At 49.4% G+C, this 26,001-nt stretch overlaps 1 protein-coding gene and 1 long non-coding RNA gene across 2 annotated transcripts in view; both read left to right on the top strand.

Annotated features, from left to right (window-relative positions):
* PIEZO2 (piezo type mechanosensitive ion channel component 2) overlaps positions 1 to 26,001 on the top strand; it is a 356,262-nt gene that overhangs the window by 173,363 nt on the left and 156,898 nt on the right. Inside the window, exon 4 of the mRNA XM_079108940.1 lies at positions 7,453 to 7,495. Within this exon, the coding sequence (XP_078965066.1) occupies positions 7,453 to 7,495 (43 nt within the window). The remainder of the gene's footprint in view (positions 1 to 7,452; positions 7,496 to 26,001) is intronic.
* LOC306643034 lies at positions 9,682 to 11,869 on the top strand. Its single transcript, XR_013758802.1, has 3 exons — positions 9,682 to 10,562; positions 10,674 to 10,726; positions 10,875 to 11,869. It is a non-coding gene; the product is annotated as an uncharacterized lncRNA (long non-coding RNA).

The raw sequence follows: 26,001 nt of genomic DNA, 5'->3' as shown, positions 1-26,001 counted from the left end.
CCATCCAGCGCCGGCCCCGCCAGCCCTGCCACGCTCTGCTGGTCTGTCCTGCTGGTGGTCCTGCAGAGAGGGCTCCGCCCTCCTTCAGACTGCCTGGACTGACCTGTAGACTAGGGCCTGCATCCCGTGGCAGCTGACCCACGGCAGGTGGTGGGACGCAGATCCAGGGCCAAGTTGCTTGTTCTGCAAAAGCTGAATCCCTGCCGTCTCTGCTGCTGAGGTTCCTGGTCCCTCAGGAGTGGCTCTGAGAGCAGGGACACTTCCCAGGTGCCAGCCTCTCTGTTCTGGGCCATGGTGGCCCTGTGAGGGGAGTGGTGACAGCCAGGTGTCAGTGACGCACAGGGGAGTTCTGTGCTGGAGGCCCAGAGGACAAGGGCCTGAGGATAAGACGCCCGCTCCTGGGGATGCTGTGGCTGTGGACAGAGACCCTGCACTCCCGAGGCCTGCCTTCCCCGCCCAGGCTGTGGTCACGGCTGCCCAGGACCTGTCAGGATGCTGTGGCCTGCCCGATTCCCAAGAGCACGCCCAGGTGAACGAGTCCACTCCCTGGTGATTTGCCCTTGTGAAGCAAGTGGCCTGTGATTCACTGGACCCTTACCTCAGTCGTATTATGAGTCCACAGGAGACTGAGCGGGTGGGAACCTTGGACGTCCAGGCAGCCTGCAGAGCTGGCTCTGAGACCAATGCAGCACGGACAGTGTCCAGGGTCAAGCCCAGCGATGCTCTGGTTAAAGCTCTCGTGGCTCCTGGGCCTCTGGCTCTGAAAAAGCTAGAGCCACGGTTACTGGACATGGCCTCGGTAGGCCCGCCCGTCACCAGAGGCCCAGGCAAACGCGGGCACATCGAGGAGTGTTTTTGAAGCAGCATTTGTAACTGATGAGGGGCAGCTGGCTGTGGCAGTTTGGTTCTTGCTGACAGTCCACACAGCCATATGCTCACGTGTTTTCTACACGGCCTGAAACACGGCTGGTTTCGTGTGGTCCTGGTGTTCTGCATGTCACCATGCTCGGAATAGGGCGGTCTGTGCGTGGACGGTGAGTGAGGGACGCGCCCACACTGCACTTCTTTATATTCAACATGCCACTCCTGGTAAAGTGCTGGCTCCTTTTGCCGGATGGGAAAATCTTTCCTTTCCAGAGTTAAAACTGATGTAAATGAAGTTTCTGGCAGAACATTTGTACGTGGTCCAGTTTCCCGACCTGCCAGAGTTTCGTCCCCAGTTCCTCGCCAGGTGGCACGCTCAGCTGCCTGGCAGCCCTGTGGTATGTGCAAGTACTCATTCCTTCCTAGGGACGTGCTGCATGGCCACAGAAGATTACCAGGCCTCTTTTGCTGGCTGTTTTGAGAAAGTGGAGGCACAGGTTCTAGTTCCAGTGGCTGTCAGTGACCAAGACACATGTGGTGGTGACTGGCCACTTAGGTGCACATCTGTGCCTCATTTGACCCCAGTTTACCCGGACACCGTGAGGCCTCCAGGAAAAAGCACGTGCCTCCCCTCTGCGGCTGAAACATACCTCCTGCCTGGAGCACCCATCAGAGAGGAATCCTGGGAATGAGGTGCAGGGCCAGCTGGTAAGGCGAGGACGGAGAACTTGCTTTTCCCCTGAAAACGCTCATGAGAAACTAAGACTGCAGACTGAAAAGGACTTGTGGACAGTGCCTCGGCTTCTGTTCAGGAAGGGAAACTTGTCTAAGGAAAGGCAGGAACAGAGCCGCTGCTAGAACTCACGTCTAAGGAACTAGCAGAGCCCTGGGGTTTAAACCACTGCAGCAGAGAAATCAAAAGAAATAAAAAATATTCAGCCCTGAGCAAAGGTTTCACCGTACTCACGACCTGTCGTCCAGGTATGTTTATGCAGATCGCACACCTGTGAGCATGGTGTTGAACAAAGCAGACTGAAATCCACACCTGCTGGATGAGGGCTGATATGGAAAGTGGCTTGATGACAGGTAGCATCAACCAGGGCTCTCACATGCCTCTAAAAATAATAAGCAGACTTATAACACTTTGGAGAATAAAAAAAGCTTGGAATTCCATATTATAACCAGACGGGGTGGGAGACAAATGATGGAAAAGAAGGAAAACGAAGAAGGACGGTGTCTTAGCCCATTTTCTGTTGCTATGATGGAACGGCACAAGTTGGGTAACTTACAAAGAATAAAGGTTCATTTTGCTCCTAGCTCTAGAGGCCCAGATATCCAGGAACTCGGTGCCGGCCGCTGGAGAGGGCTTTCTTGCTGCATTGGAGTGTGGCTGAGGGCACAAACCACGAGACAGAGCATGTGGGTCTCCCTGTCTCTTCCATTGTGGGGTCAGTCACGACGTCCTTCATCTGCTTTACCCCCAAAGCCTCCCTCCAAATGACATCAGCATGTGAATTGGGGAATTAAGTTTCCCACACATGAACTGGGGGGACACACCCCAGGCAAAGCAGGAGGAAACAAGAAGACTGTACCCGGCATGAGACATGATGGGGGTCGAAGACAGTGGCCCCCAATCCCTCAACCCAGCTTCAATTTGTCACCTGAAAAGGAGGTAGGAGATTGTACGGATTCTGGTGGATACTTGGGAAGGTTAAATTAGCTAATATATGTGAAGTTGGAGCTTGTAGCGGACTGATAAGCATATGCTGTTTCTATCGCTGTGCTGCTTTGGGGAAGTGTCCATTCTCTTGACTTTTAAATGGTGTAACAAGGCTACAAGTTACCATAAATGCTTTTATTGCATCATCTAACATTTGATCTGAAGGCAGTGTTGTGACTTCCACGCTTCACACTCAGTGCTTTCTGAGATTCAAATACCAGAGCCCTAACTGAAAGCTAGAGTTAGCAATGCTGGTTGATTTCTGTGGAAAGATAGATGATTGATAGATGATAGATGATAGATGATAGATAGATATGTAGGCAGGAGAGAAATGATTGATAGATGATAGGTTGATAGACACAGGATAGATGATAAATGATCAATATTGATAGATGATAGCTATATAGACATGACAGATAAAAGACAGGTGAGAGATGACAGATACATGATAGACAGATGACAGATACATAATAGGTGATGGAGAAATAGATAACAAATGACAAATAATAGATACGATCGATGATAGATAATAGATATATTGATAGATGATTGATTTTGGATAACAGGGAGAGAGAATAAGAATGGACAGAGCTTCATTCACCTGGAAAGGGGCACTTGCTGATACACCTTTCCAGGGAGAGAAGGCCACGTGCGTTGGCAAGTCCGGTCCCCTCCAGGGTCACGGGAGCACAGAGCTGCAGGCTTAAAGGGTGTTGGTCGCCCAGGACGCATGAGGCCAGACACTGGCACCTGCTCTGCCAGCTGAGCGGCACCAGGCCTGGAGGGGATCCACCCTCCGTTCTGAGGCTGGGTTGCTGGTGCTGGGCAGAGCCAGTCTAGCGTGGGGTTTCCCACTCTCCGTCCACCACGGGAGGGGCTCTCTCAGCACCGCACGGCCTCCCTCCACACAGCCTCCTTCTCACCACGGGCTCCTCTGTGTGGGCAGCAGTCTCCTCCCATCCGTGGAGCAAGCCTGACGCCCTGGATGCACCCTGCTCCTGTTCTCGCAGACTTAGACTTAAAACTCAGGCTCAGCGACATCAGCCGTCATCAGTGATGAAGCAGAGCAACTGTAGCAACACGCTGCATGGGAGTTACTTAGAGCTGCCCGTCTTTGTTCAGAGGTTTTCCATGCACGCTTTAATGGCGCTGACCGCGGGAAGCGGGGCTGCCGGGTCCTGGGGCTGCAGTAAATCTTTCCTCCAGTGTCCGGTCCAGGCGGCCTGCCAGCTACTCTTGTTTTCTCCGCTTTCCTCCCGTCGGGCTGCTTTGGCAGAAGAGAGTGGTATTACCTTACCATGTGGAGCCCGGTTAATGGCTTTAAAAGAATTCCCCAGCAAGTCAGTAACGAGCTGCCGAAAATACTCCTGGTGCCAAAGGATCTGGATATGTCTGTTCCATTTACTGCCTGTCTGTCGTGTCGTGGTGACGCGGCGCTCACCAGACATAAAACTGCCCGGCTCCGGGGCACCGTGGGGAGGGCTGACAGCTGTTTAATAAGCCAGTCCCGTTGTGAGCGCCCGAGGTGCGGGGAAGGCATGCACGGTGAGGAGCCCAATGCTGGTGTGGGAGAGCCGCGTGGCGGAGGAACCGCTGGCCGGTCCCCATGGGGCCTGGCGGAGCGGCTTGCCGGTGCTGCTGGGAGCTGGCACCCAAACCTGCCCTTCCCGTCTGAATGATCCACATTTCTCAGCCTATTTCTTAATCAAAGCTCCATGTTCAAAACATCAGATAGCACAGTATAGCAAAATCATTCATTTTTAAATTTCTTGTAATAAACTGAATCTGGCAAGAGAAGTGTCTTCTTAAAAGTTAAATGAAATTGGGGGATATGTGGAGAAGGTCTGGGAAAGCAATGGAAATACAGGGCAATTCAGAAGGTGCTGTTTCCCTCCGGAACAAAGGAGTCTGAAGCAGGGGCATCTAGACTTCCAGGATGGCCCCATCCCTCCCACAGCCTCCCAGGCCTGGCCCTGGCCACCACCTGGTTCTCCCTGTGGAAGACTCCTCTCTCCTGATGCTTACTTTGGGCCCGAGAGAGCTGCAGCCTTGAATACAGCGTGGCTTCGGCCTGACGAGTCATACGTTCTTTACCCCAGACCTGACGGCAGGATTTCAGGAGCAAGAATCCCTCTTTCTTGATTCTTGATTGCTTAGCATAAGGCTCCCAGGACACAAGACATTCACAGGGGACCCGCTTCTCTGGGCCAGAGGCCAAAGAATTCCTGGGCTGGTGAGTTCAAAGTCGACGTGTTGGACTCCCACTCAGCAAGGCCTATTGGAATTCAGCTGGAAGAATGACATCACCCAAGAAAATAAGCCAAATCTGCTTCAGATTTGTGTGTATGTAATTCATATATGAAATTTTGTTCTTCATTATTTATAAAAGTTATTTAAAACAGTCCATCATTACCAATTAATAGGGGCCCAAACCCTGCAGTGAAATAGTCTTCCTGCTCTCTGGGACTGCTGCCTGGGGCCGCCCCTCCTGCATAATCTGCTTTCCAGGAAGCCCAGCTAGCGTCTGGGGGTGTCTGCATGCCACGGAAGATGGCATGCAGTTGAGGGAGGGTTAAGAAAGGGGCACAAACCCTTGCCCAGTGTATTTTGATTTTAGGAAAGAAGTTGTGTCACTTCTTAGCTCCCTCTGAAGACTCAGGCCTGAATCTTCCACTTGCTGCTGGCAGAATTATCATCCACAGAAAGGCAGTAGTGATTTGCTCTGATTAGCAATTAATGCACACCAAAACTTATGAATTTAGGATAAGATGAGTAATTACTCAGAATAATAGTTACTGAAATAAGAATATTTTTGCCACTGACTGGGCATCAGGAGAATGTAAAGCACTATGAATTAGAACAAACCCTTAACATTTGCATGTGAAAACTTTTTATTAACTGGGTCAAATGATTCCATTTCAAGTTTTCTGAGGACTCTCCATACTGCCTTCCATATAGTTGCACCAATTTGCATTCCCACCAGCAATGTATGAACGTATCTTTTCCCCCACATCCTCGCCAACATTTATTGTTGCTTGTGTTCTTGATGATTGCCATTCTGATTGGAGTGAGATGAAATCTTGGAGCAGTTTTGATTTTCCTTTTTCTAATTGCTAGAGATGTTGAACATTTTTTCATATATTTGTTGATCAATTGTATTTCTTCTTCTGTGAAGTGTCTGTTCAGTTCCTTAGCCCATTTATTGAATGGGTTATTTGTTTTTTTGGTGTTAAGTGGTGTTGAGTTCTTTATATATCCTAGAGACTAGCATTTGACCCAGCTATCCCACTCTTTGGTTTATACCCAAAGGACTTAAAATCAGCACACTACAGTGATGCAGCCACATCAATGTTTATAGCAGTTCAACTCACAATAGCTGAACTGTGGAACCAACCTAGATGCCCTGTAATAGATAATGGATAAAGAAAATGTGGTCTATATATACATGATGGAATATTACTCAGCTTTAAAGAAGAATGAAATTATGACATTTGCTGGTAAATGGATAGAGTTAGAAAATATGCTAAGCAAAATAAGCCAAACCCAGAAAACCAAAGGCCAAATGTTTTCTCTGATATGCAAATACTAATTCACCATAGGAGGTGGGGATAAGGAAGAATAGAGTTACTTTATATTAGGTAGAGAGGAGTGAAGGAGTGTGGGGGTAGGAAGGATAGTAGAGCAAAACAGACATTATTACCTCATGTACATATATGACTGCATGACCCATGTGATCCTGCAACATGTACAGAGAAATGAGAGATTATTCTGTATTTATGTATAATCTATCAAAATGTATAGTGCATTCTACTCTCATGTTCAACTAATAGAACAAATTTAAAAATCTAAAAATTTTTTCTTAAACTGTTCTTTGGTAAAAATTAGTGCTTCTCTGTATATCAAGTGCTCAGAAAATTATTATCTGCCTATCACATAAGGAGGAATGGAAAAATCATGGCAATTTTTTATACCCAACTGTTATTCTTCGATTTTGTGATCTGGACGTATTACTCCTCATATGATTTGAAATTGCATTTTTACATTCTTAACCATCGAGAACAGTTAGTTTAAAATGTAAAGAGTGGAGATGCAATCCCCTGATCCAGCACGGTAAGAGAAAGGTGTGGTGCGTGGGCTGGACTCAGGGTGCCACCTGAAGGGGAACACGCACCGTGGAGTGGCAGGCCGGGTGTTGGAGTGTCATGGGCAGCATGCTCTTATTTCCACCGGGAGAGTTTTGCTCCCCTTACTCTGAGCTGGACATACTTAGGGGTTTGGAGGACGACTGTGTGGAAGCTTTTCACTTTGGTCTTCTCTCCTCTGTCCGTTTCTGCTTCTGCTCCGTTTATGCAATCTAGAAAACCAGATCTCTTGGAAGAGGGAAGGAGGAGCCGGGGGAGGTGGGACAGGGAGCAGCCGGTGAGTACAGAATCGTGGTGCAATACGAGAAGTAAAGTCTGGTGCTCTGTTCACAGGGCAGTGGTATAATCAGCATTGGTTTATGGTGAATTTCAAAAGAACTCAGAGGACTTGGAGCATTCTCGCACAAACACATGATAAGAATTTCATGTGATGAATATGCCCATCACCCTGACTTGGTTTTTCCATGACTTGGTTTTTCCACGATGCATGCATGTGTGGATACATCACACTGTCGCCCTACACTGTGCACAGTATTGTCAATCAATCCCTAAATAAATTGAGGAAAACAAAGGCCGTGTGCAGATGGGGCTGTGGAGTGATGTGTTGGAGGGAATCCAGGTCGCTCCACATAGGTGCAAAGGCACGCGCCCTGCAAGCACGGCCCCAGCAGCCCCAGCAGGACAGAGCCGCTGAGCAGGGCACTGACCTTGTTTCCTCTGTTGCAGGCTCAACGTGGGAAAAGACGTTTCGGCAGATCGGCTTTGAAAGGTAAGCAGGGTCGGCGAGTCTTCACTCCCTGCTACCCTTGTCTTGCCTGTTTTATCGGAAGAAGGGTTTTGAACATAAATCAGGGGTCTGTCCCGTCACTCCTTTGGCGAAACATCACTTTGCCCCTGCGAGCCACAGTGCTTTGTATTGTCAGGGCTTCGCTTTCTAAAGCCCGCCTGCGTGCAGAGTGGAAAGCGAGGTTACCCGGAGAGCCTGGTGGAAGTGGGTGGCTGGGGCATTTGAGGAAGCAGCTGATCATCCCCCAGCTTCCTCGCCTCTGAGGCCCTGTTGAGTTCTACAGCACCAGTGAAGAAAATGATAATGTTGCTGTTGTCCCAATTACTGAGACCGTCCTGGTCAGTCTCACTGAAAGGCTGAGGTCATGCCACCTGCAGCCACAAGCACTTCTGCACCAGGCTCTCCAGAAGAAGGAAGGGACTCATTGTAACATCAATCATGTGGAGGGGGGCAGGGACAGGGCCTGCCCCCCTGCCTGGGGATCAAGCGGCAGGTGGCAGGCAGCACTTCCCAGTGGGATTTAGCAACTTACTCTGAGCTTTCCATGGAGACGCGGCTATTGAAAGAAAGGAAAGTAATAGTACTTTTCTTTTACTGTAAAAATATATATTCACTAGTTCTTTTCATTGTGTTGAACATGTTCTTTTCTGTGGATGTTCAAGTTCACAGAGTGGTCAAAATAAATACGTAAACATGCGTCATTTCCACCGGGTGTGGTGGCACGCGCCTGTCAACCCAGCGGCTCAGGAGGCTGACGCAGGAGGATCGCGAGTTCAAAGCCAGCCTCAGCAATGGCAAAGTGCTAAGCAACTCAGTGAGACCCTGTCGCTAAATAAAATACAGCATAGGGCTGGGATGTGGCTCCACGGCCGAGTGCCCCTGAGGTCAATCCCCGCTACACACACACAGATGCATCATCTCTCCAGGGGTAACAGAAATGGTCCTCCCCCGGTGACAGCACTCCTTTGCCACTTACTGATTGATTCGAGCACCTACTCATGTCCCTACGCACACTTTGTCCCTCACCAGCGCCACCACGACTTGCTCTCCCTCAAGCTCTGGAAGCTAGTTCAGGGTATCAGCAGAGGTTAGCTTTGCGTGGCCAGATCCCATGGGGTTGTGCCAGGCGCAGTGCCCCACGGCTGTAATGCCAGTGACCTGGGAGGCTGAGACAGGAGGATCGTGAGTTCAGGGCTAGCCTCCACAACTTAGAGAGACTCTGTCTCAAAATAAAAAATAAAAACAGGCTCGGGGTGTGGTTCAGTGGTTGAGCACCCTTGGGTTTGATTCCTGCTACAAAAAGAAAAAGAAACCATGAGGGGAAACAGGTTCAGCCTCACCCAGTGGGAATCCTCCTCTTGATTCTTCTTCACGGGATGAGAAACTTCAAAAAACTGACGCCGAAGTAGAGAGACAAGGAGAATGTCCTACACCCACAGCCCGGCTTCGGCAGGGCTTGCCAAGCTCACTGGCCACTTTCCTGTTTGGGCTGACGTGTGCTAAACAGAATCTCTGACATCACGCCATTCCTTTCCTGCGTAGGTGAGCGCACATCTCTGAGAACAACAGGCATTTTCTTCCTGAGCCCTAACCCACCCTCATTCCCCCCTAGGACAATAGCCTGAGTCCCCAGGTCCTCAAGACCCAGTCCACAGGGGGCGGCTCAGGGCAGGCCAAGGATCTGGCTCCTCCTCAGTGCCAGAAACAGGCAGGCAAAAAGACCCACTGGGTGCCTGCCTCTTGCAGGAGATGCCCTCTTCCTGGCTTGCCGCTGCCGGGAAGCAGCTCCCTCCTCTCCAGGACCCTCTTAAGCTCCTCATTTGACCACGCCCCCCACCCCTCCCCAGCTTTGTCTTGTTTTTCTTTAGGTCTGAACTTTGAGGAAGCCTGGCCCGTTGTCTGGTGGACTCTCTCCCATGCTGGACTTGCCCTCCTGGGAAGGCCTGGGAGGTCTACCAGCTCTGCTCTGCGTGTAAATGCGGAGGGTTCCACTTGCACGGGGTGGGGAGGACTTCCTGACATCCTGCCTTTGGGCTCAGACACTCTGGTCTGTGTGGCTTCCCAGGTTCTGGTGCAGTGGGGTCTCCCAGCCGGCTCTGCCTTCCCCTTCTGGCCTGGGGTCAGGGCCCCGGCAGCCCTGCTCTCTGTGAGGAATGGTACTTGAAACCGCAATCTAAACACTAGGAGTGGTAGTCAGTCCTGGGTGTCATCCCTCCTGGGACTTGTCAGTAATGGAGCTAGGAAATCCATGGTTTAAGAAGAATAGAGCCTGAATCCATACAGTATTTCCAATTCAAAGGCGGCCTCCCCTAATTTGTAACTTCTCCCATGCTACGCTTTTCTCTCTTTATTTTTTCACGGAAAAATCTTTGCTCTTAATAAAATTCTCTTATTTCATTTTAAATATTTTCAAAATAATACTCATATCACCACTAATACCAAGGTGGCCGGAGGGGGTTTTAAAAGCCAGCCCTGGGCTGACTTACACACTCCAAGGATGTGCCGTCGGAAGACAGAAAACTAGTAGTCTGGATGTGTTTTCTTCTCGTGTGATCATATCTCAGAGTTTTTATGTGGTTTAGTTTAACTTCAACAGCCTTCTCTTTCAGTTTAACGTTCCTCCGAGCACGTGATGTTGGCGTGACTCGGGTCCACGTTACGCAGTGCAGTCTCCTGTGCTCTGCCCTCCCTCCACGGGCTCCTCATCACCTGTGGGACTCCGGGTTCCTTTCACAAATGGAAGCACCGCGCTCTGCTCCACCTCGAGGAACAGCACTTCCTGAGTCACCTTGCCCATGGCGACCATAGCGGAGCCCTGGGTCCTGGAGGAGACCCCACCGCAGGGTGTGCCGAGGGTCTTCGCTCTCTGCAAGTGGTGCCATGCCGCTCTCTGAGCACCCACGGAGGAGGAGAGAGTGCGGTCACTGCCAGCAGGTCAGGAATTGGATTCAGCACCACTATGCTAATAGTCTCAGGGATACAGGCGAGGTAGGAGATGCTCAGAGAGGTCCAGTAGACCCCAGGAGAGGTCCAGCAGACCCCAGGAGAGGTCCATTGGAGCCCAGGCCCATCTTCACACAGGAGAGATCCAGCAGACCCCAGGTCCGTCTTCACACAGGAGAGGTCCAGCAGACCCCAGGTCCGTCTTCACACAGGAGAGGTCCAGCAGACCCCAGGTCCATCTTCACACAGGAGAGGTCCAGCAGACCCCAGGTCCATCTTCACACAGTAGAGGTCCAGCAGACCTCAGGTCCATCTTCACACAGGAGAGGTCCAGCAGACCCCAGGTCCATCTTCACACAGGAGGGGTCCAGCAGACCTCAGGTCCATCTTCACACAGGAGAGGACCAGCAGACCCCAGGCCTATCTTCATACCAGGTCCCGACTCTGCGATAGATGAGGCTTCTCACGTTTCTCTCTCTCTCATGTCACAGGGAGCATTTGATTTGCAATGTCCCATTTTTGTCCCATTTTATACCCAAGAAATTTGAGCAGCTCAAGTGACATCTCCTCCTATATGTACGGATGGCAGTTTTGTGTACTGTGAACCCTGAACCAGGAATCGCTTGCTTGAAGCATTCCATTGACCAGGGCTTTCTCCTGAGCAAACAACACTGTGTACTTGACCAGTGATCTAGCTGATAGGTTGCCTTTGGATTTTGTCACATTTTAATTTATAGCGTTTGAGGCAGACCTTACTAAGTTTCTGAGACTGGCCTCCAACTTGTGATCCTCCTGTCTCAGACTCCCCAGTAGCTGGAATTACAGGCCTGTTGCACCATGCCTGGCTCCCCAGAGAGTTTCTGTGCTTTTCATTCCCAGCAGCAGTGCACAGGCGTGAGAGTGTGCTGTCAAACTCAGGGGATGCCAACCTGATAGATAAGAAGTAGTGCCTCAGAATCATTTTGGTTTGCATTTATCAGGGGTCATTTTTCCATCAAGAACAGGTTGAGACTCTGGGCTTTCTCCTAAAGGAAGCACTTTGGACAGGAGCTTCTTCTAAAGTGGTTCAGGATCACACGGTTTGGCGTTGAAACCACACCTGCTCCTCAGTGAGCACTCTGTGTCCCTTGACGTTGTCCCACCCATCTGCCTGCCAGCGGTTTATCTCAGAGCCAGGTCAAGGGAAGGGAAAGCAGTGATGGAGCCGCCAGAGCTTCTTCAGGAACAGCAGGCATCCAGGAGGGGCACCATGTGCCTGGACAGGACACTTAGCCCCTGCCCGCCTCCTGCCTCTGGCAGTAACCCTGGACGGGAGGCGCTGGACTGTCCGCGGGCTGCGTACAGCCGTTTCCTCTCTGGAAACGCACCGCCACCTTGATGTGGCAGTGCCCACGATTGGCGGCCACGCCCACCTTGCACACAGTGGTTCTGCCTCTGTGGGCGTCAGGGACTTCGTTACAGAAGCACCCTTGCCCTGGAAGGAAACGTCAGAACGCAGGTTGGCGCAGGGTCCGCATCCCGTCCACGGGTCCTCCCACACCCTGGGGCCGCAGGACCCGTGTCTGTGTAACACATTCCTTTTCAGTGTGCCTGACGGAGTCCCTGTGGCACGTCCTCCTGGGGTGCTTGGTCAGCCTCCGTCATGTGGCTTGTCTTGACAGGACGCTTCTGAGTGGGCTCAGCATGCAGGGGAGCTGGAGGGCTGCACCTGGCCGTCCGCGCCTCTCCGGGAGTGGCATTTGTCACTGCCTCTCAGTTGGCAGTGCCCCTTCACCGAGGGCTCAGGGAGGACTGAAAGCAGAAATATTAGACCGCTCCAGGAACGTCCAGCACCATAACTCTGAACAAGGTCTGCGTGTGGATTTTCTTTCCAGGGCTGCACTTTTCATCTGAGGAAAGTATTTCAGCAAGTAATTAGCCCAGGCGCAGGAGGCTGCCAGCAGAAGTAAGAGTGCCCTCTTTGCAAGAGATCCTGTTTCTGCCGGTGTAAAAAATAACAATCGTCCATTTTTACTTAAAAAGCCAAGAGATTATTCTCGATAAATGCACGTCATCAGTGCAACCCTTGAAGTTACATCATCCACCTGATTCTATGTGATTTTATTTCATGATCCACCTGGATGGTGGAATGAAATACCTTGCCCTGTCCAAGAGCATTTTAAGCTACAAATCACGCTGGAAATAGCCTGTGACCACAAAGCACGCCTGTGCCCAGGTCCCTTCCCCATGCAGACGTGATTCAGACGGCTGGCCTTCGTCTCTCAGGGACCCGGCCTTCTGCAGCGCTCTGTCCGTCAGGTCTGCTGCATGTCCCCTGTGGAGGGACTCCCACCCCTGGAGCGGTACTGCCCGGTGACCTCCCCAGCTTGCTCCTGGGCCACCAGCTCTGCTGGACACTGCCTTGCCTCTCCTGTTCGATATGGGCGTACCATATGGGAACTTCTCCTGGGGACCGAGCAGCCCTCAGGCTTATGAGGGTGAGGCTGACCGTTGCCAGTGCCTCACCACTAGCCGTCAGGGGCGGTGGGTGAATGGATGGCTTGGGACCGACTGGCAGGGGCTTGGGAAGCAGTGGGCTTCAGCCAAAACCAGGGCAGAAAAGAGCTGATGTGTTCAACTTCACCTGGCAGCAGCCTGCTGGAGGGTCACGGCCCACAGCTGGGGCTGGTCACTCCCGAGAGGGCAGGAGGTGGGTGTGGCTTCATTCTCTGTCTCCTGCAGTCAGTGGCCTCCTGCTGACCCCCATCAAAGAGGCGCTGTCTCCAAGTCTCTCTTCTCAGGCTACCAAGTTCACATTCCAGCTCAGAGCTGGTCACTCACTCCCCTCTTACCACGCGGAGCAGATCCACAGCTGCACGTGGGAGGAGCCACATCTGTGAGCTGAGTGGAGGCCCCTGGCCTCTGTCCACTCAGGCACAGCTACACAGCGAGACCGAGGAATGGCTGGGGCTCCAACTGCCACAGTGTAGTCAGCAGGCTGGGCTCTCCCATCCTTACCCTGTGCAATGGTCTGAGTGGCCCCAAATGTCCAGGCGCAGGAGGCTTGGTCCTCAGGGCTGCCACACTGAAAGGCAATGGAACTTTATGGGGCTGTGAGGTCCTGGGAGAAAGGATCAAGGTCGTTCTCCATGGTCCAGTTATTAGAGCGCCTGAGCCAGGCCGCTGTCTCTGTCTGGCTTCCTTCTTGAAATGGGAGACCTGCACGCACTCCCTCCATGGTCATCCGCCATGATGATGCTGTCCACAGGCAGGCCCTGGCCAGAGGCCAGACTGAGAGGGCCACCTGGTCTCCGACCTTGAGCCTGCATGACTGTGAGCTGGGTGAACCTCCTTTCCTTCATCGCACACAGTCCCGCGTGCTTTACTACCGGGAAGCGAGGCTGACGGCTGGCTCCGTGGTTTCCATTCCTTCCAGAGGCTTCAGTCTTTTGGGTCCACCCCTCCTCCCCTCAGGTGCCCTAGGCACCTGGCCACCCGCCCTCCATTCTCTCTTCGGACTTCCCAGCACCTCCTCTGCCTTTAGATCCAACAGCTGATATACCTTACGGTCCTGCCCTGTCCAGCACATGGGACAGGAAAGCGGGTGTGGCCGCTGGGCAGCCCCGTGCTGGCCAGCCGCCGTGAATAAGAGGCACTTGGTGTTGGCAAAGGACACTGTACATGAATATCAGTGTGCTCTTGCTCTGTTGGCTCACCAGCTCCCATGGAATTGGCTCTTCTTGATAAATCTGTTACCATTATCCTTCTCTTTAGATAACACATAGATTCCTTGGGAAAATTAAGGCCAAATTCTACTACTTTTGTCCTCTAGCTCACTAGATGGGTCATAGAATTTGATGTTATTTCTCTAGATAACATCATGTAAAAATGTTGAGAAGTAACAAAAAAGTGAATCCCAAGGCTTCATGACACGCTTTTCTCAGTGGGAACCCAGCCTGAGACATGAGGGCTGAACAAGTCAAGTGTGAGAAGGACGTGTTCCCGCATGCACTCACTGCCGTGTGTCCCCGGAGATCCCAGGTCCAGGCCCTGCGTCTGAGGAGCCTGGTGGATGCTCTGGACACTGTGCACCAGGCAGACGCTGCGCCCTCCTGCCTCTCTGATAAGCGTGCAGGGGCAGCGGAGGCCACACGCTGCACCCTTCGGCCTGTGGGGCGGCGGAGCTCGCCCAGTTAGAGCTCAGCAGGCGGCCTGAACCCCAAGGCCTGTGGAAGGCAGTGCCTCGCGCATGGCAGGACTCAGCTTTCTGGGTTAAATGCCAACCGTGTCTCGTGGTGGCTTTGGGAAGATGCGCGTCAAGATCCTTCAGATAGTAGGTGTAAGAATACGCTTGGCAAGTTCAGCAACCGATTGTGAGATTATAAGGCAAAATTGGTCAAAGTAGTTTACAGTCCAAAAGCAGCTGGAAGAGAGCTTTAGGGTCAAGCGTGCGTCCAACAGACCGATGTGTTCGTCTGCTTGAGCATTCAAACTGCTACTCCCGCCCCCTCTGGGGCTGGACTCGGGGTGTCAGGGGAGAAGCTCAGGTTTCTCTCTGTGGAGCAGCATCCCCACAGGGAGCGCCTGGCCAGCTCCCCTGGGGACGCAGGGCCAAGGCCCGGCTCTGGCACACATCCTGGAGGCTGTGGACCAGCTGTGGCTCTTCTCCAAGCGCACTTGGTCCTGGAGCCAGGCTGCTGGGTTCTGGAGGCACATGTCTCTGTCGTGGCCCAGCCAGGAGATGGCGCTGAAGCGCTTGTCAGTGTGACGTGTGCCACTCCCACTTGCTGTGAGCTTCCAAGGAGCTTGCGCAGCCTCGTCCAGGGTCCATGGGTGTGGAAGGATGCTCCTCTCGAAGGGGCCCGTGTGAAGCGGCACAGGAACGCACAGGATGTGCAGCGTAGCCCGGGAAAGGGGACTGACGAGGGCAGTGGTGCCACCCCGTGCGCCCACGTCGCCGCGAGCGGCCTCTGCTGCTCTACATGGAGGTCTCCTCCAGCTCTCAGAACTCTGCTCCCCCCGCAGGCAGGGCCGCCTGGAAGGCCTGGGATCAGGGCCCTGTCACGGGCTCCCCAGCGAGCTAGAGACCGTGGACCTGTGTGCCCCCTGGACAACCCTGGACGTTCCCCAGGCTGGGCCACGCTTCCCAGGAGCGCTGCTGCAGCCCTGTAGCCTCACCTCCCGCCTCCCGCGGGCCTGCCCGCAGCACCCCAGACACCTGGGAACAGGGACCGCAGCTAGTGCAGAATCACCCTTACCCTGGAAACCCCACGGCTGGGTTCCGTTTTATCTCGCCATGGACTTATTCTGTGAGAGGAGGAAATGACACATTTGTTTCTAGAAGTCCTTGCTACACAACTTTCCGGGATAAGAGATGGTACGTGACAGATACCTGGAGAAGCTGATGAGAATAGCAAGACTGGCCTTCCAGAACGATGCTCAGTTGCACACTAGCAGAGGGCTCTGCATGCAGGTTCAGGGAGCAGAAGTAAAACTCTGCCCGCGAGCCCCAGTTCCAGAGCCCAGTTTAAAACGAAGTTGTCAGTGCTCTTCTTGCCTGAGCGATGGAATCTCCACGTTTTCTTGCCGCCTCCCCTCGATTCCCTGGAGGCACATGGGTACTGAGCACCCTGACAGAGGACTTGCTGTGACAGAGGCCAGCTCAGTGGACCTGCCTCCAGTCGGATGAAGTCCTGACTGCCAGAGCACATCTGCGACTGGACCAGAGTTCTGAGGGATGTTGTCCACCCCGCTGCCAGGAGGTGGCCACTCTGCACCAGGATATAGTAGACCAAGGTCTCCTCTCGCTTCCTCAAGCACTTCAGTGCCCGTAGCTCCCACATGATTGGAGAAGGCTACGTGCCCTCACTAATTTACATACGTGTGAGACCCCATAATACTTTTGTGTAATCACTTTCATTAAATGTTCTCATGCATTTGATCAAATTTGCTGTTCACTTTGCTCTGCTAAAATTTCACGTGTCCACTTGAAACAGATCAAAAGCCACAGAGTCAATATAGGCACACAGAATTAATAAGGACGAGTATATTAGTGTATTATTATTAATTTACACTTTTAGTCTGTTGAGAACTTAACCGAGGACTCTGGCTTCCAACTTAAAAAGTCATGAGCTTCGCTTTCATTCATTTAAGCAGTGACATCATTTTTTTCTTATCCCACTTAATTTTTTTTGTTCTAATTGGTTGCATATGATGGTAGAGTGCATTTTGACACCTTGTACACAAATGGTGCATAACTCACTCCTCTGGCTGTATGTGGTGCTGAGTCACACCAGCAGTGTGATCATACTTGTATACAGGGTGATAATGTCTGCCTCATTCTGCCAGCCTTCCCATCCTCCCCTCTGCACAATCTGAAGTTCTTTCATTCTTCCCTACCCCCTACCTGCACCCTGCCAATATGGATCAGCACCCACTTGTCAGAGAAAACATCAGCCTTCAGTTTTTTGTGATTGGCTTGTTTCACGTAGCATGATATTCTCTACTTCTATCCATTTACCTGCAAATGCTATAATTTCATTCTCCTTTAAGGCTGAGAAATATCCATTGTGTATATGTACCACATTTTCTTTATCTATTCATCTGTTGAAGGGCACCTAGGCTGGTTCCATAGTTTAGCTGTCATGAATTGAGCTGCTATAAACTTTCATGTGACTGTGTCACTGTAGTGTGCTGATTTTAAGTCCTTTGGGTATAAACCAAGGAGTGGGATAGCTGAGTCAAATGGTGGTTCCATTCCAGGTTTTCTGAGGAATATCTATACTGCTTCCCACAGTGGTTACACCACTTTGCAGTCCCACCAACAATGTATGAGTGTGCCTTTTTCCCCACATCCTTGCCAACACTTATTGTTGCTTATACTGTTGATAATTGCCATTCTGATTGGAGTGAAATGAAATCTTAGAGTAGTTTTCATTTGCATTTATCTAATTACTAGAGATGATGAACATTTTTTTCATGTGTGTTGATTGATTGTCCAGTTCCACAGCCCATTTATTGATTGGGTTATTTTTTTTTTTTTTTTTTTTTTTTTTTGGTGTTAAGTGTCTTGAGTTCTTTATATATCCTAGAGATTAACACGCTATATGAGGTGCATGTGGTAAAGATTTCCTCCCACTACATAGGCTCTGTCTTCACATTATTGATTGTTTCCTTTGCTGAGAATTAACTTTTTAGTTTGAACCCATTCCATTTATTGATTCTTTTTTTTTTTTTTTCTTTGCAAATCACACAACGAGGTTTTATTGCAAGCTCAAGCCTGGACCGCAACCAGCCACTCAGACCACTACCATGGCTGAGTGGGGCCGCAGCCCCGAGGGATGAGAAAGCACTCTACTTAAGAAATTTCCAATAATTCACATACAAAGACCTGTACATTATTGGTTAACATTGAAACAGCTAAACATTTGTTCTCTTTTGGTTGGGTCCTGCCAAAACTAAAAGTCCTGGAGGAAGAAGGGAGGAGGGAGGGGATGAACTATGCAGGAGATGAGTCAGGGCTAGGCCCCCTCCCTCCCCTGTCCTTGATAGACAAGGTTTCCGGGCAGCTGCCCATTTCTCGGACAGATTTCTCTCTTTTTTTTTTTTTTTTTTTTTTTCCTTCTTTATTTATTTATTGTAAACAAATGGGATACATGTTGTTTCTGTTTGTACATGGAGGAACAGCATACCATTTGCATATTCATACATTTACATAGAGTAATGATGTTTGATTCATTCCGTTATTTTTTCCTTCCCCCCACCCCTCCCACCTCTCTTTTCCCTCTATACAGTCCCTCCTTCCTCCATTCTTGCCCCCCTCCCTCCCCCCATTACGCGTCATCATCCGCTTATCAGTGAGATCATTCGTCTTTTGCATTTTTTAGATTGGCTTATCTCACTTAGCATGATATTCTCCAATTCCATCCATTTGCCTGCAAATGCCATAATTTTATTATTCTTTATAGCTGAGTAATATTCCATTGTATATATATACAACAGTTTCTTTACCATTCATTAATTGAAGGGCATCTAGGTTGGTTCCATAGTCTGGCTATTGTGAATTGAGCAGCTATGAACATTGATGTAGCTGTATCTCTGTAGTATGCTGATTTTAAGTCCTTTGGGTATAGGCCGAGGAGTGGGATAGCTGGGTCAAATGGTAGGTCCATTCCAAGTTTTCTAAGGAATCTCCACACTGCTTTCCAGAGTGGCTGCACTAATTTGTAGTCCCACCAGCAATGTATGAGTATACCTTTTTCCCCACATCCTCTCCAACACCTATTGTTGCTTATAATCTTGATAATCGCCATTCTAATTGGGGTGAGATGGAATCTTAGTGTAGTTTTCATTTGCATTTCTCTTATTACTAAAGATGGTGAACATTTTTTCATTTATCTGTTGATTGCTTGTACATCTTCTGTGAAGTGTCTGTTCATTTCCTTAGCCCATTGTTCATTGGGTTATTTGTATTCTTGGTATAGAGTTTTTTGAGTTCTTTATATATTCTGGAAATTAGTGCTCTATCTGAAGTATGAGTGGCAAAGATATTCTCCCACTCTGTAGGCTCTCTCTTTGCATTGCTGATAGTTTCCTTTGCTGAGAGAAAGCTATTTAGTTTGAATCCATCCCAGTTGTTGATTCTTGCTTTTATTTCTTGTGCTATGGGAGTCCTGTTAAAGAAGTCTGAACCTAAGCCAACAAGATGAAGATTTGGACCTACTTTTTCTTCTATAAGATGCAGGGTCTCTGGTCTGATTTCAAGGTCCTTGATCCATTGTGAGTTGAGTTTTGTGCAGGGTGAGAGATAGGGGTTTAGTTTCATTCTGTTGCATATGGATTTCCAGTTTTCCCAGCACCATTTGTTGAAGAGGCTATATTTTCTCCATTGCATATTTTTGGCACCTTTGTCTAGTATGAGAAAATTGTATTTATTTGGGTTTGTGTCCGTGTCCTCTATTCTGTACCATTGATCTACCTGTCTATTTTGGTGTCAATACCATGCTGTTTTTGTTACTATTGCTTTGTAGTATAGTTGGAAGTTCTGGTATTGCGACCCCCTGTTTCATTCTTCCTGCTAAGGATTGCTTTAGCTATTCTGGGTTTTTTATTCTTCCAGATGAATTTCATGACTGCTTGCTCTATTTCTGTAAGATACATCATTGGGATTTTAATTGGAATTGCATTGAATCTGTATAGCACTTTTGGTAGTATGGCCATTTTGACAATATTAATTCTGCCTATCCAAAAACATAGGAGATCTTTCCATCTTCTAAGGTCTTCCTTAATTTCTTTCTTCAGTGTTTTGTAGTTTTCATTGTAGAGATCTTTTACCTCTTTGGTTAGATGGATGCCCAAGTATTTTTTTTTTTTTGAGGGTATTGCAAATGGAGTTGTTTTCCTCATTTCCCTTTCAGCTGTTTCATCGTTTGCATATAAAAATGCTTTAGATTTATGCGTGTTGATTTTATAGCCTGCTATTTTGCTGAATTCATTGATGAGATCTAGAAGTTTCCTGGAGGAGGTTTTTGGATCCTCTAAATATAGAATCATGTCATCTGCAAATAGTGACAGCTTAAGTTCCTCTTTTCCTATTTGTATCCCTTTAATTTCTTTAGTCTGCCTAATTGCTCTGGCTAGAGTTTCGAGGACAATGTTGAATAGAAGTGGTGAAAGGGGACATCCCTGTCTTGTTCCCGTTTTTAAAGGGAATGGTTTCAGTTTTTCTCCATTAAGAATGATGTTGGCCATGGGCTTAGTATAAATAGCCTTTACAATGTTCAGGTATGTTCCTACTATCCCTATTTTTTCTAGTGTTTTGAGCATGAAAGGGTGTTGTATTTTGTCGAATGTTTTTTCTGCGTCAATTGAAATAACCATATGATTCTTATCCTAAGTCTATTGACATGATGGATTACATTTATTGATTTATGAATGTTAAACCATCCTTGCATTCCAGGGATGAACCCCACTTGATTGTGGTGCACAATTTGCTTAATATGTTTTTGGATATGGTTTGCCAATATTTTGTTAAGGATCTTAGCATCTATATTCATCAAGGATATTGGTCTAAAATTTTCTTTCCTTGATGTGTCTTTTCCTGGTTTGGGTATGAGGGTGATATTAGCTTCATAGAATGAGTTCGGTAGGGTTCCCTCCTTTTCTATTTCCTGGATTACTTTGAGAAGTATTGGAATGAGTTCTTTGAAGGTCTTGTGGAATTCGGCTGAGAAGCTGTCTGGTCCTGGGCTTTTCTTGGATGGTAGATTTTTAATGGCTTCTTCTATTTCATTGCTTGATATTGATCTGTTTAAATCGTGTATGTCCTCCTGGTTAAGTTTGGGAGGAGCATATGTCTCTAGAAATTTGTCAATGTCTTCGGTACTTTCTATTTTGTTGGAATACAGATTTTCAAAATAGCTTCTCAGTATGTTCTGTATCTCAGTGTTGACTGTCATGATATTTCCTTTTTCATCACGAATTTTAGTAATTTGAGTCTTCTCTCTCCTTCTCTTTGTTAGTGTGGCTAAGTGTTTGTCTATTTTGTTTACTTTCTCAAAGAACCAACTTTTTGTTATGTCAATTTTTTGAATAGTTTCTTTTGTTTCAATTTCATTGATTTCATCTCTGATTTTAATTATTTCCTGTCTTCTACTACTTTTGCTGTTATTCTGTTCTTCTTTTTCTAGGGCTTTGAGCCGTAATGTTAGGTCATTTAGTTGTTGACTTTTCAATCTTTTCTGGTATGCGCTCCATGCAATGAATTTTCCTCTTAGTACCACTTTCATAGTGTCCCAGAGATTTTGATATGTTGTATCATCATTCTCATTGACCTCCAAGAATTTTTTAATCTCCTCCCTGATATTTTTTGTTATCCATGTTTCATTCAATAGCATATTATTTAGTCTCCAAGTGTTGTAGTAATTTCCCTTTTTTATTTTGTCATTGATTTCTACTCTCAGTCCATTATGATCTGATAGAACACAAGGCAGTGTCTCTATTTTTTTGCATTTCCTAAGGGCTGCTTTGTGGCATAACATATGGTCTGTTTTCGAGAAGGTTCCATGTGCTGCTGAGAAGAAAGTGTATCCGCTTGTCGATGGATGGAATATTCTATATATGTCAATTAAGTCTAGGTTATTGATTGGTTATTGAGTTCTATGGTTTTTTGGGTTGGATTTTGTTTGGAGGATCTATCTAGTGGTGACAGCGGTGCATTAAAGTCACCCAGAATTATTGTGTTGGGGTCTATGTGATTCTTGAAATTGAGAAGGATTCGTTTATTGCCACACCTCCCCCTCTGGGGGATGCCTGCTGGTCGTCCCATAATTGAAGCCATTCTGGAACCTTCTGTCCTGACTTTACACACTTTTTCTTAAGAACACCTTGTCCTTGTCATAAGCATCCGTATGGGGCAGCAGGCTCTGTCCATGCCCCGCGCTGAGCATGGTGCCTCCTACAGAGCATGTGTGGAAAAAATGTTCATTGCACCAAATTTCACAGTTTATAAGCCAGAATTTGACATCAAAATGTCTTGATCACTGTCACTAAGAATGGTTCTCAGAGTTTCGATCAGCCCAACTGCATAAGTGATCAGCAAATGAAGCGTTTTATTAAGACTCAGTAATCACTCCCACGGAGGAGGAAGAAGCAGGAATTCATCACATGGAAGAGTCCTCGTTCTATGTCAGAAGAATCGTGTGAAACGTCAGTTTGTCGGTGATGCAGAAGGTCTTTGTCCTGCAGCCTGAAAGATCATTTCATGTGCGTTCAAAAATGTGTCTGAAGTCATCAAAACTGAAAAGTCATGGACATTAGTTTAATAGCAAAAATATCAGCAGTCACAGCTATGGTGGTGTTTAGCATTTTTATTTTTTTCTCCAGGGATCTTAGGATTTGGGGATCAAAATTCTTGGAACCATATTTCAGATTTCAAGATTGTTCAACTTTGCAATATTTGCACTTGCATAATGAAATATCTTGGGGCTAGATGCAATCTAAACACACAGTTCATTTATGCTCCATAGACAAAAACTGAAGGTGACTTTACACAACACTGTAAATAATTTTGTGCGTGAAGCCAAGTTTCACGGTATAGAATTTTTCACTTGTATTCTCTTGTTGGTGCTCAGAAGGTTTCAGATTTTGCAGCATTTCAGATTTGGGGTTTTTGGATTGGGGCTGCTCAACCTTTCTTTGTTCTGTTGCCTCAGTGAATTATGGGTGGCTCTCTATTCTGAGGTATTTGGAGATCTCTTCCTGCGGAGAATTGTGTGGCAGGCGTGCCAGAGAAGCAGGCCACCTGGACAGCACAGCACACCCCAGCTCCACTGGCCACAGAGATGGTGACAGAACCTGACCAGCAGGTGCTTGCTCTGCTACAGGAGCTGGAGGCAGGTGATGCTGCAGATGCTCCGCCAGAGGACGGAGCCACGGCCCCAGGCTGTCTACCCAGCAGTAAGCAACCCGAGAGGATGTGCTCCAGGAGCAACAGCCGGCAGGGAGAGACCCGGGAAGCCTGTCTGGGCTTGCGGCGGTGCCTCCTGAGGCCTGCTATCGACCTGCTTGCCCCAAACAGAGGGAATTGTTTTCACTGGGTCGTCGTGAGAAATGTTTGGGTCTGGAAACTTCCCTGCAATCAGCTCCCACCAGTTCAGTGAGCCCACTTAGAAATCCACGGAGACAATGGAATCCCAGGTTGCCTGGAGGAGTTTCAGGGCGTTTGCTGCGTTTTTGCCTCGGAACACTGGTGGAGGGACGGCAGCAGGGGCACAGAAAACCCTCATCCCTGGAAATCTGACACTGGAGCCCCGGGCTGTTGGGTGGCCACCAGCACTTTCCAGATAACGGGTGTTTAACTTCCTGAAGGAAGGCCGCGGCAGACAGCATCCAGGCGGCTGGGTCCGGCTCGCTCGTCCCTGCTGGACCTGCTGGATCTGTGGCCCTAAGAGTGCTAGAACCTTTTCTGAGACACCCATACCTTGCCCCGAGTTACTTTAGGGAAAGAAAGGAGCAAGAAAAGAACAACAAAGCCGTACGAACAAGACTGATTCCACTTGCTGCCGCGAGGCCAAGGGTAGAGATGAACCATGGACCAGAGGGACCCCACTCCAGGAGGTGTGTGTGTCCCCTGCTCACCTGAGGAAGGCACCCTCCTGACCAGTCCCACACCCGCAAGGAGGTGGCGACACCTGCATCCAGCAGCAGCACCCCAGCACCCGTGCAGGCTGCTGGCTCTGGGCATCCTCAGGTGGCTATGCCTTCCTCTACCGAGGAAGCCAGGGGGAGCCTGCAGCTGGCCAGGACACTGAAGCGCCCTGAGGACACATGTTCTGTGAGGACCAAGGATGCCAACAGAAAGGAGTGGCCTCACAGAGGCACGTTCGAGCTGAGTCTCCTAGAGACGGTCTTCTCGGGAGACAGGGGACTATGGTCTGAAGCCACAGGCCCTGGGCACATCAGCACATGGAGAAGCCCAGGGGCCAGACAGTGCTGGCCCTCAGTAGGCACCTGGATGCTCTTGAGGGCAAGAGCTTGTTGGGTGGCTTGCTAAATAAGAAATCCATTACCGTGGGGCAGCCACCACTGGGCATCCAGCCCTCCAAACTGATGAGCAACAACAGATGATGATTCCTGTACCGTCCAACTCAGAGGTGTTTACCAACCAGGGCCTCAGGCCAGCATTGAGGTCAGCATGAAGCGGGAAGGGAGGAAGCGTGAGCCATCATCTCATCCTGAGCTGCTCCCCTGTCCCCAGACACGCCAGGGCCTGTGTCCATGTGCACAGCGTGTGTGTGGACCGTCAGGAGCCACAGCCAGAGATCCGGGTCTGGACTGACGTGGGAAACCTCTGCAGAAGGTGACAGTCATCTCAGTTAGTGATCGATGAGTAAAGGGAGTCTGCAGAGACAGAGGAACCCTGATGTGGCCAGGCCGGGGCGGGGCCTGCGTCCTGCAAGGAGGACAGAGATGCACACTGTTCACACTTGCAGGCATGAACCACAGGAGCCAAGGCTTCCTCTGGGACATTCCATTTTTTTATTTATGAAATTAACAAATCTTTGTTTAGGAGAAAGGCTTTCAGTGACCTAGCTCTAATCCCATAAATCAGAGATTTTGTAACAGGTCTTGAACTATTAAAACATAATTTCCCAGAATTTCAAGCAGAAGGATTCACAAAAGAAACAGCTTCCTGTGACCTAGCGTTGTTAATTTTATCCTTGCTATAAATTTTTCTAGTAGGGACATCCCCAGGGAGAAGCGGCCAGCAAAGCGGCTAGCAAAGTGGCTTCTGTTGAAATACACAGTGAAGGCGGGGCGCACGGAGGGGCCTGAGCGCAGAGAGCCGCCCTCGCTGAGCACAGCTTCTGCTGCTTGCAGCAGATGCAGCTGGCCTGAAACGCTCCTCTGTATCTGATGGCGGCTAGGTCCGTGCGCGCTCTGGCTTCTGCGTCTGTGTTTCAGATCCGCCGCCTCTCTCTTCCTCCTGGCTGCTCCTGTGTCTTCATCTATTTTTATCATTATTATTATTTGTTTTGGTACCAAGGATTGAACCAGGGGACTTAACCACTGAGCCCTTTTTATGTTTTATTTTGAGACAAGGTCTTGTTAAACTGCTTAGGGCCTCACCAAGTTGTTGAGGTGGCTTTGACTTTGCCAGCCTCCAGCCTCCCCAGCCGCTTTGTCTTATCCGGCTTGTGCTGCATTGCCTCAGAGGCCCCGGCTTACCTGTGTCTCTCTGTCCTGGCTCACTCTCTCCCCTCCTCCTCCCTCCCCTCCTCCTCTCTCCTCTCCTCTTTTCTCTCGCCTTCTCCTCCCTCCTCTCCTCCTCTCCCCTCTCCTTTTCTCTCTCCCCTTGTCCTCCCTCCTCCCTTCCTTTGTCTCCTCTCCTCCTCTCTCTCCTCTCTCCCCTCCCCTCCCCTTCCCTTTACATCTACTAAACTGTCACACTTCTTCCGTGTGCCATGGAGTTTGACAAACGTTGAACTCACGTGACCACCACCATGATCAGAGCACACAGAATATTTTTCCTGCACAAAGTCTCCTCCCTCCCCACCACCAGCAGCCACTGGCAGGTCACTGTCTGTGGCTTTGGGTTCTGCGGATGGCCCTGTGATGGACTGTGGCCTTGGTGCCCTTCTGTGCCTGGCCCTTTCACAAGCAGGGCCACTTAGAGGTGTCCACAGAGCCACATGCAGCCATGCTCGATTCCCTTGGATTGCAGTAGGGCCACGCTGTGTCCCTGCCAGTCACTGTGGTCTGGGCTGGTTGATGGGCTGCTCTCGGCTGGGTGACCGTGAGGCAGCTGCCCTGAGCATGCGCAGGTCTCAGTGTGGCCACGGTACCTGACGCTCTCCTCCAGAGGTCAGCCCTCTGCGGTCAGTCTTGCTCACTGTGAGTGCTGCTGAAGAGTGCAACCCCAGAGCCCCTCACCCGCTGGGAAAGTGCGCTTGGCGGTATTCTCAGCAGTTGGATGGTGTGCACGCTCACGCTGTAACGCATTCCTTATGGCCTTGTAACTGTGTTTCTTGGATTTGCTGATTACAGAGTGCACCTTTATTTTTCCA

The sequence above is a fragment of the Sciurus vulgaris genome (assembly GCF_902686455.1).
Source record: "Sciurus vulgaris genome assembly, chromosome: 13".
NCBI classification, from domain to species: Eukaryota; Metazoa; Chordata; class Mammalia; order Rodentia; family Sciuridae; genus Sciurus; species Sciurus vulgaris.
The sequence above is the reverse complement of the archived record's forward strand: the minus strand, read 5'-3'. Positions and strand labels throughout refer to the sequence as shown.